Source organism: Schistocerca americana, chromosome 3 (genome assembly GCF_021461395.2).
Source record: "Schistocerca americana isolate TAMUIC-IGC-003095 chromosome 3, iqSchAmer2.1, whole genome shotgun sequence".
Classification (NCBI taxonomy): domain Eukaryota; kingdom Metazoa; phylum Arthropoda; class Insecta; order Orthoptera; family Acrididae; genus Schistocerca; species Schistocerca americana.
This window is the reverse complement of record NC_060121.1, coordinates 259,455,260-259,470,224: the sequence shown is the minus strand read 5'-3', so window position 1 is coordinate 259,470,224 and position 14,965 is coordinate 259,455,260. Positions and strand designations below refer to the sequence as shown.

Here is a 14,965-nt window from a genome sequence, read left to right as displayed (position 1 = left end):
CTTATTATCTGTGACATTTACCTTATTTATAACCTCTAATAGTAAATGCTTATTCTAAGTGAGCTCTCATAAAACTATAGATTTCATGATAAGTATATAATTACAAAAACATTTCATCAGAAAGTCAATGCAGCCAAGTTTCTTATCACAAACATATGAACATGACAGATGTTTCGTAAGAAAGGCAAAGCAACAAAGTATGTCATCTTACACATATGGAGCAAAATATCATTATGGTAAACCAATAAACAACATGATGTACACATTCTTAAGCTAAGACAAATTATATGCAAAAAGTTTCATCAAAACAAATGCAGCAACAAGAGCATAGTACAGAATCAAAAAAATGCAAGATACAAGTATCATCACAAAGTCCCTAAAAAGTCAGTGTCAAAAGGTATGTTCGTGCATCAGCAGTTGCGTAATGCAAAATTTTATGTACTGCAATAGCTATGTTAAGCAATGCTCATATCATGCAACAAAATTATATACATTTCACAACATCAACCTAATTCATGGAAAGAAAATTAATTAATTAATGCTAGAAATGTAAAAAAGGGGAAATCATTGTGAATTAGTAGCTTATTGTCCATTAAAATACTCATTTTATCACAAAAATACATCTGCATTTCAATCAGTAGTCTTCGAATTCATGTTTTCTATCTCTGCCTAATGTCATCATATAGTATGAAAAAAAAAACATTTTATCCAGCAGTGCATTCCCACATGCAAATATGTCTCATAAATCTGCAAGATGTGCATAGTAACCAAATTCTTTTTAATTCATATGTATATCACCATATCTGTCATAATCTGACCTGAAGACAAAAAGGTATGTATTTAGTTACAAAAGAAAAAATACATACTTCAGTAGTATAATGCCCTCATATGTCATATACAGAAAAAAGGTCACAAAATATCATAAAGAACATAACATCTACAAAATGTATGTCATACCAATAACGATTCAAGGTAGTTATCGACACAACCATATCTGAGAAAAATATAAATATCATTATTCTACAAATGGTTTGATATGTGTTGTTTGATGGAGTCATTTAATGTACTTAGTAAGTATTGTTTGCACTTCTACTGCATTGTCATGTGATATTCGATGATGAATTCTGTAAGGTCCATTGCACACCAAGACGAACTTATGACTTAGATGCATATTCTTGTGTGACAGTGGATGGGATGTCACAAGTACTTTCTGACCAAAGTATAGCTTTTTGACATTTACATTAGCGTGTTGCGGCTTTTCCTTCGCTCGGCAGCTTTCTTGATGATACCTATTACTAACTCTATCACCTCTTCGTGACGCAGTTTGTTTGAGTTATGGAATAGTACAAGCTCTCTGATTCAGTCTGGTGGCCGTTCGTTCGCAGGTACAAGTAACAGACACAATGAAGTAGAATTATGTGGCAGTTCTTGTGAAAAGCCCTGAAGTATGTGTATATGCCTATCACAATTCTGATGTTTACGGTCACAGTATAATCTAATTTATTGATTTCTCGCATCAGTTGTACAGAAGGATTAGCGTATGCCCCATAGAGAGAGAGAGAGAGAGAGAGAGAGAGTGAGCTAGGGGTTTAATTTCGTGATTTCTTGAAGTTCTTGCCCAGATGCCTGGCTGAAATTGGGGACCACTGTCCGAAGTTACCTTTTCAATACATCCTACTTCACCTAGGAAATTCTGTACAAAGGCATGTGATACACTTTTGCCAGTGGCTCTCTGTAATGGGGTGAATAAGCCAAATTTGGAAGTCAGCTCTACAGCAACAAAAACGTATGAAAATCTATTCTGAGTTCTTGCGAGTGCGCCTGGAAGATCTACAGCTACTACTTCTTTTAACTGTGAAGGAATAATCTGAAATATGGAGCATGGTGTGTAACCGAAGATGGCTTTGCTTTCTGACACAGTTTGCGTACAGATAAAACTTTTCTGATTTTCTTTTCGATCTCATTCGAGTATCAGATTGTGGAGAGTTTGTTGAACACTCACATGATCCAAAATGAAGGTAACTGAGTTTCGTGTATCAAATTAGTTTGTTTAGGAAATCATCAGGAATACTTAAAAAAGTGAATCGTTGATATTACATCGCTTAAAGAGAATGTTCTCAACTACAAAGTAATAGTGTCTTGTCGCTGTGTTTGTTTTGTCGTGACACTTATTCTCCAGGTCTCTTCACATGGGTTCCTTATGCTGTTCCTGTGCAATATCTTTTAAAGAGGAAACAATTAAATTCCCAAAGGCAACTTTCTGCATATAAAGTATATTGAAATTTTTCGCAGCTTTCGTTTCTCTACTGCTTTTTTCTAAGCCAATTGATTCACGAGATAAAACGTCAGCGACAACATTTTGTGAGCGAGGAATATGAACTACAATAAAACGGAGATCTTGAAGATACACTGCCCAACATTTTAATCTGCCACGTTTCAGTTTTGAAGAGATTAAAAATTGTAGTGCACCATGATCTGTGAAGACTTTGGCGTGTTTACCAAACGAGAAAAAACGGAGTTAGGGAAAATGTCCAAATGACTGGTAGAGCTTCAAGTTCTATTAACTAATACTTTCTTTCTGTTTCCGTTAGAAGCCAGCTAGCAAAACCTATAATTCTGCGCACTATGACATCAGATTCCTCAAATTCTGGAAGAGATGAGGACCTAACCCGCTCTTTGAAGAATCTGTCACCAAACAAAATCCGCATGACAAGTCTGAGCGTGCAAGAATTGGAGTATTCAGAAGTGCATCCTTTAAATTTAGGAACTCTTCTTTCGCCAGTTCATTCCAATGCCATACTGTATTTTTACCAATAAGAGAACAAAGCTTTGGGATGACAGTAATTTTCATACTAAAGATTCAACTATGAAAGTTTATTAAGCAAAGGAAGCTACAAACTCATCTTTTGGTAGTATGAACTGGAGTGACTCTGACTGCTTCACGTTTTTCGACGTTGGGCTCTATTCCTCTAGATGAGTTCATGTGTCCTAGAAACTTTAGTCTGACCTTCCTGGATTCTGATTTTTCCGGATTGATAGTAGTTCCTGATTCTTCAAAAATCTATAAAAAATGTTGAGTACACAGTTATGTTCAGCTATGAGTATGTCATCAGTATATGAAGTAACGTGTCATATATTGTACTCGAATAAGATGGGGATTAATCTGCAAATGAAGGTTGCAGAAGAAATGTTAAAACCAAATGGTAATTTCTGAAACTGATAGCATACCCCAAAACAGGGAAACGGAGCATGTTTTCTACACTCTGGGAGTATGTTTTCTACACTCTGGGAGTTATTCTATTTGCCAGAAACTTGTGTCAGGTCGACCAAAGATATAATCTGCACACCATAAAAATTCTGAATCAATTCACCTAAGGTTTGATATTTGTCTCAGGTAAGATAATGGTGTTAATTTGTCTTGAATCTAGCACGAGTCTATCTTTTTTTCTACTGTATTCAGTGGACTATTGCATAAATTAACTGCTGGTTCTATGACACCCTGCTGTAGCACAGACTGAATTTCAGCTTTCTTTGTTCTCTGTAGCATGCAGGAATAACATATGCCTTAACACAAAACTTGTTGTGATCTTTGACCTGAACTGTATACTGTAAACTTTTTATAATTCGTGTACAGTGATCAAAAAAATTTTGCGTGAAAGCAAAATGTCACAAAGATGCCTCCTGTCTGTGTCAATGCAATGCTCTAGTTTGTTTTCTCTTGAATCTACATCTACATCAATGACTGGACCTTTTGGTCCGCTCCATCTCCTTAATAATTTGTCAAGCCATAATCTGTCTGGCTTGGTTTCTTCTCTGGATATTCGGAGAAATATTATGATTCCCCCATTATAGGACGCCAGCTTGTAGCCAAGGTAGCTAGGTGGTGGGACTGCCATCTCAGGGGTCCCAGTACACCTATTTTTCTGTTGGGGTTGTCTCCTTTAGATAGTTGCTTTCACTACAGCTGTGGATCCATCTTGCCAAGTTTTGTAGGGTGTCCTTTCTTGTTTTTTTTATCGAGAATGTCTCCTATATGAGATTTGGCTTCCCTGCACCTGGGAACTCCCTTCTTCATGCCCCCTTCCCCCTACGTTGTGGACCACTGCTGAAGAGACCTGTCTGGCTTGGGTGGCTCTGCCAGGAGCTTAAACTCCCATCAGCATAGCTCTGTGGGTCATAGATCTTGAATCAAACTGTGTATATCTCTTTTCTGATGTCGTCACTCATAAAAAACTTCTGGTAAAAATTGTGTTTCATGGTCTGTCAAAAAGCATAGGCGATTCACTTCCTCATCTTCTCTCGAGATCCAATCTTCAAATTTCAGAATAATTGACTTGCCTTCAGCTTCTAATTTTGTCTCAGTGTCATTAAAATTCAAAATTGTTTTATATCCATTTAAAAAGTCTACTCCCAATATCATTCCTGTCGACAAAAACTGTACAACTACGAAACGCATTCGAAATTTTTGTCCATGACATGTGAAATCAGAACAAGTCCGATGTTGCACATCAACACTTTTGCATTTTGCATAAATGTAATCTAGGACAGTCTGTCGTCTTTGTACATCTGTTGAATGCAATTTCACTGACCAAAGATATGGGTCTACCTGAGTCGAGAATCTGTCACACAATGGGAAGGTCGTTCCACCTTCTCTTACATACATTTCATCCCTGCTTTGGACACCTGTGTGATGGAGGTAGCAGCCGCAACATCCAGCGTTGAAACACCACGGTCTTTGTATGGGTGGCCGGGAAAACATTTCAGGCGCACCGTCGCTCAGAATCGACACGAAAAGGCCTCAGTGGGTAGCATGAAGGGCATCATTGAAACCACTCCTCCCTTTGGTGCGTTGATTTCCACATATTTCGAGGGAAAAAACGACGGTTCGCAATGCGATGAGCACCAAGACGACATTCCTGACAAATCTGGCCACTGCTGCCACTCCCTGAGCATCTCAACCCTGCTTTCAGACACTGCAGGGCTTCTATCGTACTGAACCCCTATGGAATGTAATGGTTCAAATGGCTCTGAGCACTATGAGACTTAACTTCTGTGGTCATCAGTCACCTAGAACTTAGAACTACTTAAACCTAACTAACCTAAGGACATCACACACATCCATGCCCGAGGCAGGATTCGAACCTGCGACCGTAGCAGTCACGCGGTTCCGGACTGAGCGCCTTAATCGCGAGACCACCGCGGCCGGCTTTGGAATGTAGCTATGCCATACAGGGTGGAATCACTAGGGACTTTTCAAAACCATTCGATGAAATTTGGACATGATCCAACCAAAAAATGTTTTTACGCTTTTTCATCCCCCCTCCCCATTTTAGTACCCTCCTGTGACACGATGACGGTATGGTTCGTCATTGACACACGCGTAAAGAAAACGGCAAAGTGGCCCTTTAAGATTACGCAGTTCGGCAACATCCTCGGTGCCACTCATAACATTTCTTGAACACGTAAAAAATGTACCTGCCAGAAACTTAAGTGGAATTTGGCTACCTTCAGGCAATAGGACAACCACGAGACTGAATTGGTGTCGAAGTTTCTGACATCCGACATCTGCTTAAGGGTGGCACCAAGGGTGTTGTCGAACTGTGTGGTCTTATGGGGTGACTTTTCCGTTTTATTCCCGCACGTTCAACCCTCCCGTGATCGCGCCACAAAAGAGCGCGAAAGAGGAGGGATGAAAAACCATAAAAACACGGAACACGTCCAAATTTCGTCGTAGGGCTTTGAAGGGTCCATAGTGGTTTAATCCTGTATGTCACAGCAAAAATGGCTGTCACGCTACACTCCAAAGGGATGATATCACTGTCGTAGGGCTTTGAAGGGTCTATAGTGGTTTCATCCTGTATGACGCAGCAAAAATGGCTGTCACGCTACACTCCAAAGGGATGATATCACTGTCAGTGGGGTTGCAGCCCCCCAATGTCTATAAAATAGGCTTGGAACGCCCAGGGGGTTTCAGCAGTGGCCATATTTGTCAAGAACGTCGTCCTGTCGGTCATCGCACTGCGAACTGTCATTTTCGACCGCGAAATTTGTGGGAACAGCGCCCCAACGGAAGGGGTGGTTTCATTGATGTCCTTTATGTCACCCCTGAGACGTTTCCATGTCGATCCTGAGCTGCGGTGTGTCTCCAACCACAGTTGGGAACAGTGTGGTCGTAATTAAAAAATACGTAGTTCATTATTTTGTGAAGAATGGAAACTATATGTGATTCTAAAGTGGAATGTAAATGTGCACTTTGTCGTGTTCTGCCAATAAAAAGCGTTTGAGATCCCATATAAACAAACTAATTGGAAATTTAATAACTCACATTACATCAGTTCCTCGCTATGAGATTCTTACAGCTTCAAGATAGCCTATTCCACGACCTACGTTCTGTTTTCTAAGCGGGGGACAACTGTAAAAAACTGCAGGTTGGTTAACATTTATTAGAACTTCCACTCATGGCGGCGAAAGCAAACAGGCACCTCGCGTGTACTGCAGTCTTAGTACAAACGAGCTCAGTGACACATCATCTGTGGTAACACAGAAGAGGTATGAAGGAGATAAATTATCGAGAGAAAGGGTTTATCATACCCACGTATAAATGTTCAGCTCCCTCTCTCCCTCAATCTCTTTTTCAACTTGCCGTAATGTTGCATGTGTCTTCAAAATGTTGCAATTCTAAAGTCCATCTGTGTGATTTCAACGCTAGCTGTCGCGGTTCCGTTATGTGCATCTCCAAATTACATTATTACCTTTTCTCTTCCAGTTCTTTCACGTTAAAACTGCTATCATTGAAGGGCTGACGTTTTTTAAAGTATTTGTTCTAACAAAATTTTATCAAATGTCGGGTGCAGTGTATTATTTAAGATAGTGCTATAGATTTTATAGTCTGTATTAACGAGGCTAATGCCTGCATTATTGCTTGGGTTTCTTCTGTTGCCTTTCTCGAAAATGGAGATAATCTGAGTACTCTACCCGAAGACCAACATGGTTAATTATATGTAGCATACGTTTCTTCAGGGAAAGACATCCGTATTTAAACACTTGGGTATTTATTCCGTCTATCACTGTTGCTTTCCTGTTCTTCAATTTTTGCTTTTCTTCATCTAATTCATTTATATCGATGAGGTCTATTTCTTTTAACTGGGCAGTTTTCGAAGTATACCTCCGCAGCTGAGTTATCATCCCAGAGATTTCTATATTGGTGATCTCATCGTTCTAAAGTAATAATATTTATTTTGACTGTATTTTTTTTCTTTTTGGTTCACGTGTCTCATCAGTTTGTATGCTACCGACTGGCGTCCATGAACGTCACTTTTAATTTCATTAATGAGCTTTCCCATGATTCCATTTGTTTTTCCTAGTTACATATATTCTTAGCTGTAATTCTTTTCCTGTGATATATGAGTATGACTGTCGGCAGATATTAGATGCCTCTTGTTTTAGTTTCACTGCTTGCTCTATATTGTGTCATTGTTTGCCTGAAAATGGTGTTGGGTGAAATCAAAACCAGCATGACCTAACAAGTTTATTATTTATTATTTTCCCTTACGCATTTACGCTGAGCAGTCAAAAGTCTTGGAAAGGCATTGGACTTCAGAAAAAGTTTTGAAATGTGTAAGAACATTGTGATTTAATTTTAGAGGCATCTTCCGATACAAATCAAAACACTAGTCGGCCTTAGGGCGAATGCTGCGCTGTATCGGTGAACCTAAATGTATTTGTCCGATGGATTTAAAGGCGAGGAAGGGACCACAAACTACAAAACAAAAGTAATTACACGTAACCACTAATTAAACGTGGTCTGGCAAATCGAGAATTGTTATCTTGCGCAGGGAAACTGCAGTATTCAAAATGCAGTTGATAAACACCTTGTAATGAAGAAGACCTAAACGTACTCTGAGGTGACAAAGATCATGGGATAGCGATATGTACATACACAGTTGGCAGTAGTATCACGTACAAAAGGTACAAAAGGGCAGTGCATTGCCAGAGCTGTCGTTTGTACTCAGGTGATTCGTGTGAAAAGGTTTCCGACGTGATTATGACCGCACGACGGGAATTAATAGACTTTGACTGCGAAATGGAGCTAGACGTATGGGACATTCCATTTCGGAAATTTAGGGAATTCAGTATTACGAGATCCACAATATCAAGAGTATGCAAAGAATACCAAATATGAAGCATTGCCTCTAAGCACGGACACCGCAGTGGCCGGCGCCCTTCACTTAACGAACGTGAGCAGTGGCCTTTGTGAGTGCTGACAGAAAACCAACACTGCGTAAAACAACCCCAGAAATCAATTAGGGACGTACGACGGACGCATCCGTTATGACAGTGCGGAGAAATCTGTCTTTAATTGCCTATGGCAGCAGACGACCTAGGTGAGTGCCTTTGCTGACAAGATGATATCGGATGCAGCGCTTCTCATGGGCTCATGACCATATCTGTTGGACCATAGACGACCGGAAAACCGTGGCCCGGTCAGATGGGTCTCGATTACGGTTGGTAAGAGCTGATGGTAGTGCTCGAGCGCGGAGCAGACCCCAAGAACCCATGGACCCAAGTTGTCAACAAAGCACTGTGCAGTCTGGTGGTTGCTCCATAATGGCTGTATTTACGTGGAATGGACTGGTTCTGCTGGTCCAGTTGAACCGGTCATTGACTGCAAATAGTTCTGTTCGACTACCTGAAGACCATTTACAGCCATTCACGGACTTCATGGTCCCAAACAATGACAGAATGTTTATGGATTACAATGCACCTTGTCTCCGAGACACAATTGTTCACGAACGTTTGAAGAACATTCTGGACAACTCGAGCGAATGACCACCCAGATTGCCCGACACGAATCCAATCGAAAATTTGTGGGACATAATCGAGAGGTCAGTTCGTGCACAGAATCCTGCGTCAGCAACACTTGCACAGCTATGGGCAGCTATAAAGTCAGCACTATTCTGCAGGTAGCTTCCAACGACTTCTTGAGCCCGTGCCACGCCGATCTGCTACACTACGCTGGGCCAAAGGAGGTCCTACGTGATATCTACAGGTATTCCAGAGTCACTTCAGTGAATTACGCAAGTTCAAGACGAATGGAAGTCCTAATCACACCTTTGCATATAACGAAGCTATATGAATGGCTCCTCTATTTCTTAAAATAAAATTAAAATTATAAATAAAAATAAAAGGAAGGTCAGCGGCCGCGCCAGATTAGCCGAGCAGTCTAGGACGCTGCAGTCATGGACTGTGTGGGTGATCCCGGCGGAGGTTCGAGTCCTCCCTCGGGCATGGATGTGTGTGTTTGTCCTTAGGATAATTTAGGTTAAGTAGCGTGTAAGCTTAGGGACTGATAACCTTAGCATTAAAGTCCCATAAGATTGCACACACATTTTAATTTAGAAGGTCAGCGTTGACCATAATATTGATGGTTTATTTACAGCAAAATCGATTTTCAATCACATAGTGATCATCTTCAGTGCTGTAGTGTACAAATAAAACTCATAGGCACTGGTATCAAGTTATTATCAGTAACCAAAACTGAGAAACGATCACAATAACTCTATTACTTCCAATAATTCTCTTCACAGAATGAAATTTCCGCTCTGCTGCGGAGTGTGCGCTGATACGAAATTTCCTGGCAGATTAAAACTGTGTGCCGTACCGAGACTCGGGACCTTTGCCTTTCGCGGGCAAGTGCTCTACTACTTTTTTTTTTTTTTTTTGAAAGGGTACAATACTTTATTATATTTTATTTGTTGCTCATTTTGTTCTTATGTATTTATTTGGAATTCTTTATTTTTGTTGTTCTATTTTTCTTTTCTTTTTTTCTCGGGGGTTGTCCACAGCAGCCAGACGGCGGGATGTCCTGGTCGTTTTCTCGTTCAGCGTGGGTGAAACACCCTATAATTAATGTTTATGACTCTCGTAAGTCCATCATCTGCAATCTCTCAGTCTTTTCTCACACCTGGCACACCCCAATGATCTGGAGGGCGCGTAAACAACGACCCCAAGTAATTCGCAAAGAGCGTACCATACGACGCATTGCGCCGTAAAATCTTGTAGTAACTCGTTAAATAATGCCAGAAATCTAACAACACTGCAACGCCCTCGTTAAAAAAGTATGACAATGCCATACCCTTAGCCCACACCGTGGCGCTATGACGAGTAGCAGGGAAGTAAGTGACGTCGGGATGGATCAGTTCGGTGGGCTCTACGGACTGAGGTGTCCGTCGTAGTAACAATGCCAACATGCGCCGTGTGAGGAACCAGCAGTCGGCAGCCGCACCACAAATGAAACGGTGCATGTCGGTGTCGACAGAGCCGCATCTGGAGCGGAAAGGATCCTCGGGAAGATGGATCATATGTAAACGTTGTCGGGTGGGGATTTTTTCGGTGGTTATCACATACCACAGCGCCCTGACCGTGGTGGGAAGGAAAGGGGAGTGTATGCTACTCCACACTCGTCTCCAGCCAACCGCCGGATGTCGCCGTTCAACCGCATTAGCAGGCAGCGTTCTTTGAAAGTAGCGGTAGAAGTCCTTTGTACTAGGATCCCGCGTGGTCGGCAAGACATCCAACAGATAACTCATGTCGACCAGATAGGTGCGAATGTGACACAGTGCTGGCGTGATATGTCCAACAGGAATCGGTGGACGGATGGATTGAGACACCACCTCCTGAATCAGTGTACCAGGGAGGGTAGCCTTGTATGAAGTACGTAGGCGATGCATCGTCCGCAGAAAGAGGGCGCGCGCCCTGTTGTGCACGTTTATCATTCCAGTGCTTCCTGCATGTGTGGGCAACGATGCATCTGAGCTACCTAAGCACGACCCACGACGCGACCTCACAGCATTAATTCCACCAGTAGCCGCGCGTGGTAGCCGCTCGGTCAAGGGCGTCTAGTCACGGTGCGCGCGGGTCCCCCGTAGGAGGGTCCAGTCCACCCTCGGGCATGGGTGTGTGTGTTGCACTTAGCGAAGGTCAGATTAAGTAGTACGTAAGCTTCAGGACCGATGACCTCAGCAGTTTGATCCCATAAGATCTTACCACAAATTTCCAAATTTTTCCGCCAGTACCTCGTCTCCTACCTTCTCCATAAATATAAATGAATTAATGATAACGAGTTACACCTAATTACTTCTGAGTTGCTAAACACTGCAGTTATCGCGTCTGGCGGACGAAATCAGCTGCTGTAAATACGCTACTGGCCATTAAAATTGCTACACCAAGAAGAAATACAGACGATAAACGGGAATTCATTGGACAAATGTATTATACTAGAACTGACATCCGATTACATTTTCACGCAATTCGGCTGCATAGATCCTGAGAAATCAGTACCCAGAACAACCACCTCTGGCCGTAGTAACGGCCTTGATACGCCTGGGCATTGAGTCAAACAGAGCTTGGATGGCGTGTACAGGTACAGCTGCCCATGCAGCTTCAACACGATACCACAGTTCATCACGAGTAGTGACTGGCGTATTGTGACGAGCCAGTTGCTTCGGCAACCATTGACCACACGTTTTCAGTTGATGAGAGATCTGGAGAATGTGCTGCCCAGAGCAGCAGTCGAACATTTTCTGTATCGAGAAAGGCCGGTACAGGACCTGCAACATGCGGTCGTGCATTATCCTGCTGAAATGTTGGGTTTCGCAGGGATCGAATGAAGGGTAGAGCCACGGGTGGAACAGATCTGAAATGTAATGTCCACTGTTCAGAGTTCCGTCAATGCGAACAAGAGGTGACCGAGACTTGTAACCAATGGCACCCCGTACCATCACGCCGGGTGATACGCCAGTATGGCGATGACGAATACACGCTTACAATGTGCGTTCACCGCGATGTCGCCAAACACGGATGCGACCATCGTGATGCTGTAAACAGAACCTGGATTCATCCGAAAATATGACGTGCACCCAAGTTCGTCGTTGAGTACACCATCGCAGGCGCTCCTCTCTGTGATGCAGCGTCAAGGGTAACCGCAGCCATGATCTCCGAGCCGATAGTCCATGCTGCTGCAAACGTCGTCGAACTATTCGTGCAGACGTCCCCATGTGTTGACTCAGGGATCGAAACGTGGCTGCACGATCTGTTACAGCCTTGCGGATAAGATGCCTGTCATCTCGACTACTAGTGATACGAGGCCGTTTGGATCCAGCACGGCGTTCCGTATTCCCCTTCGGAACCCACCGATTCCATATTCTGCTAACAGTCATTGGATTTGGACCAACGCGAGCAGCAATGTCGCGATACGATAAACCACAATCGCGATAGGCTACAATCCGACCTTTACCAAAGTCGGAAATGTGATGCTACGCATTTCTCCTCCTTACACGAGGCATCACAACAACGTTTCGCCAGGCAACGCCGGTCAACTGCTGTTTGTGTATGAGAAATCGGTTGGAAACTTTTCTCATTTCAGCACGTTGTAGATGTCGGCACCGGCTATAGCATTGTGTGAATGCTCTGAAGAGCTAATCATTTGCATATCACAGCATCTTCTTCCTGTCGGTTAATTTTCGCGTCTGTAGCACGTCATCTTCGTGTTGTAGCAATTTTAATGGCCAGCAGTGTAAAACCTGGCGTGGCGTGTGGCTGTTTAATTTGACTGTCGCCATAATCTGAAATGTCCTTCGAACACTAGTTGGAACATCTTGGCTGCTGCAGGCGTTCGTACTGTCGCGGTACGAGGTGCCGCACATGAACACAAAGGACCGGAACATCTTGAGAATGGAAGGGACCATGATCCGGCACCGCGCCTTCACCGTGCAGGAAGTGTTCAACGAGCGGGACGTGCACGACCTGAGCATCGGCCAGCGCCGCTGCCGCTTCCCGTACGAGAACAACCTCGCCGTCTACGACAAGTACTCCTACTCCGGCTGCATCGTCCAGTGCCGCAAGGACGCCATGATGAAGTTGTGCAACTGCTCCACCCACCAGATGCCCAAAGCCCGTAAGTGTCGCCATCTGCAGTCGCGTCGTACTCTAAAAGAACGTCCGCGACAGCCGGTGACTAAGTTGGCAATGTTACTATGCGATTGTTTGTTGTTACACCCTGTCTGTAGCCCCACTAGAAGATAACTCCGAAAATTTGAGCTGCTGCAATGCCTACCTCTGACGAGTGAAAAAACGCTAATAAAATTCTATTGCCGGCCGGGGTGGCCGAGCAGTTCTAGGCGCTACAGTCTGGAACCGCGTGACCGCTACCGTCGAAGGTTCGAATCCTGCCTCGGGAATGGATATGTGTGATGTCCTTAGGTTAGTTAGGTTTAAGTAGTTCTAAGTTCTAGGGGACTGATGACCTCAGAAGTTAAGTCCCATAGTGCTCAGAGCCATTTTTTGAAAATTCTATTCAGACCTACTGCTACTCGTTCGACGACTTTCGACAAAGGTATCAGAGACCCACCGTTATACCGTTCTTCCTCAAAATGCCTTCTACATTCTTATGTGACTGGTTGACTCTTTAAGGGAGCGCCCTTGTCTACTTTTCTGTGGCTTGACGAAGAGATCATGCTTTCACATACACTTGAAATCAACAGCACCACACTTTACGCCGCACCATTAACATGAACTGAATAAGTACACTATGTAATCTAAAGTATCCGGGCACCTGGCTGAAAATGACTTACATGCTCGTGGCGCCGTCCATCGGAAATGCTGGAATTCAATATGGTGTTGGCCCACCCTTAGCCGTGATGACAACTTCCACTCTCGCAGGCATACGTTCAGTCAGGTGCTGGAAGGTTTCTTGGGGAATGGCAGGCCGTTCTTCACGGAGTGCTACACTGAGGAGAGGTACCGATGTCGGTCGGTGAGGCCTGGCAGGAAGTCGGCATTTCGAAACATCCCAAAGATGTTCTGTAGCATTCAGGTCATTGTGCAGGTCAGTCCATTACAGGGATGTTATTGTCGTGTAACTACTCCGCCACAGTCCGTGCATTATGAATAGGTGCTCGATCGTGTTGAAAGATACAGTCGCCATCCCCGAATTGCTGTTCAACAGTGGGAAGCAAGAAGGTGCTTAGAACATCAATGTAGGCCTGTGCTGTGATAGTGCCACGCAAAACACAAGGGGTGCTAGCCCCATCCATGAAAAACACGACCACACCATAACACCACCACCTTAGAATTTTACTCTTGGCCAAAACCCGCTGGCATATGACTTTCACCAGGTATTCGCCAAACCCACACCCTGTCATCGGTTCACCACATTGTGTACCGTGATTCGGCACTCCATACAACAAACAAATTGGAGGCTGTCCAAGGTCACGTTTGAAAAATCTGCGTCCGGCGACTAGTTAAAACGAGAGTCGCCGGCCGCTAGCACACAGCCAAACTCAATTCAAACTTCGCGCGCAGCCCACACAAAATACACAAATTACAACATAAGTATTCAAAATGGGTTGTTTGGGATGGGTCATTCATGCTGACCCAACAGGTCTCTTTATTTGCTGTCACGTTTATATTAAAATAAAAAAAGAATTTTACATTAATAATAAAATAAATTTATTACATACTATTATACAGAGTCATATCACCAACTATTTTACGTTTCATATCAACACCTCTACCACGGACAAAAATACAAATATTATCATCATGCAATAGTTCACAAGACTTCCTTATCCTAACACACAATGGTCCATCAATAAAAAAATTTGTCGATGTTTCTCCAACACTACGAACTTGAGACATATTGATCATGAACGTCCGGTAACCGAGAACATCTCGAGGAGGTATCTGCTCCAAAGACGTGTCACTATGTCTCAAGTTCGTGGTGTTGGAGAAACATCGACAATTTTTTTATTGATAAACCATTGTGTGTTAGGACAAGGAAGTCTTGTAAACTATTGCATGATGATAATATTTGTATTGTTGTCCATGGTAGAGGTGTTGATATGAAATGTAAAATAGTTGGTGATATGACTCTGTATAATAGTATGTATTAAATTTATTTTCTTAT

The 14,965-nt window shown here is 43.0% G+C and overlaps 1 protein-coding gene across 1 annotated transcript in view; it reads left to right on the top strand.

Moving 5' to 3' along the window:
* Window positions 1-14,965, top strand: part of LOC124606007 (sodium channel protein Nach-like) — a 209,455-nt gene that overhangs the window by 123,880 nt on the left and 70,610 nt on the right. The window contains exon 6 of the mRNA XM_047137970.1: window positions 12,670-12,955. Within this exon, the coding sequence (XP_046993926.1) occupies window positions 12,670-12,955 (286 nt within the window). The remainder of the gene's footprint in view (window positions 1-12,669; window positions 12,956-14,965) is intronic.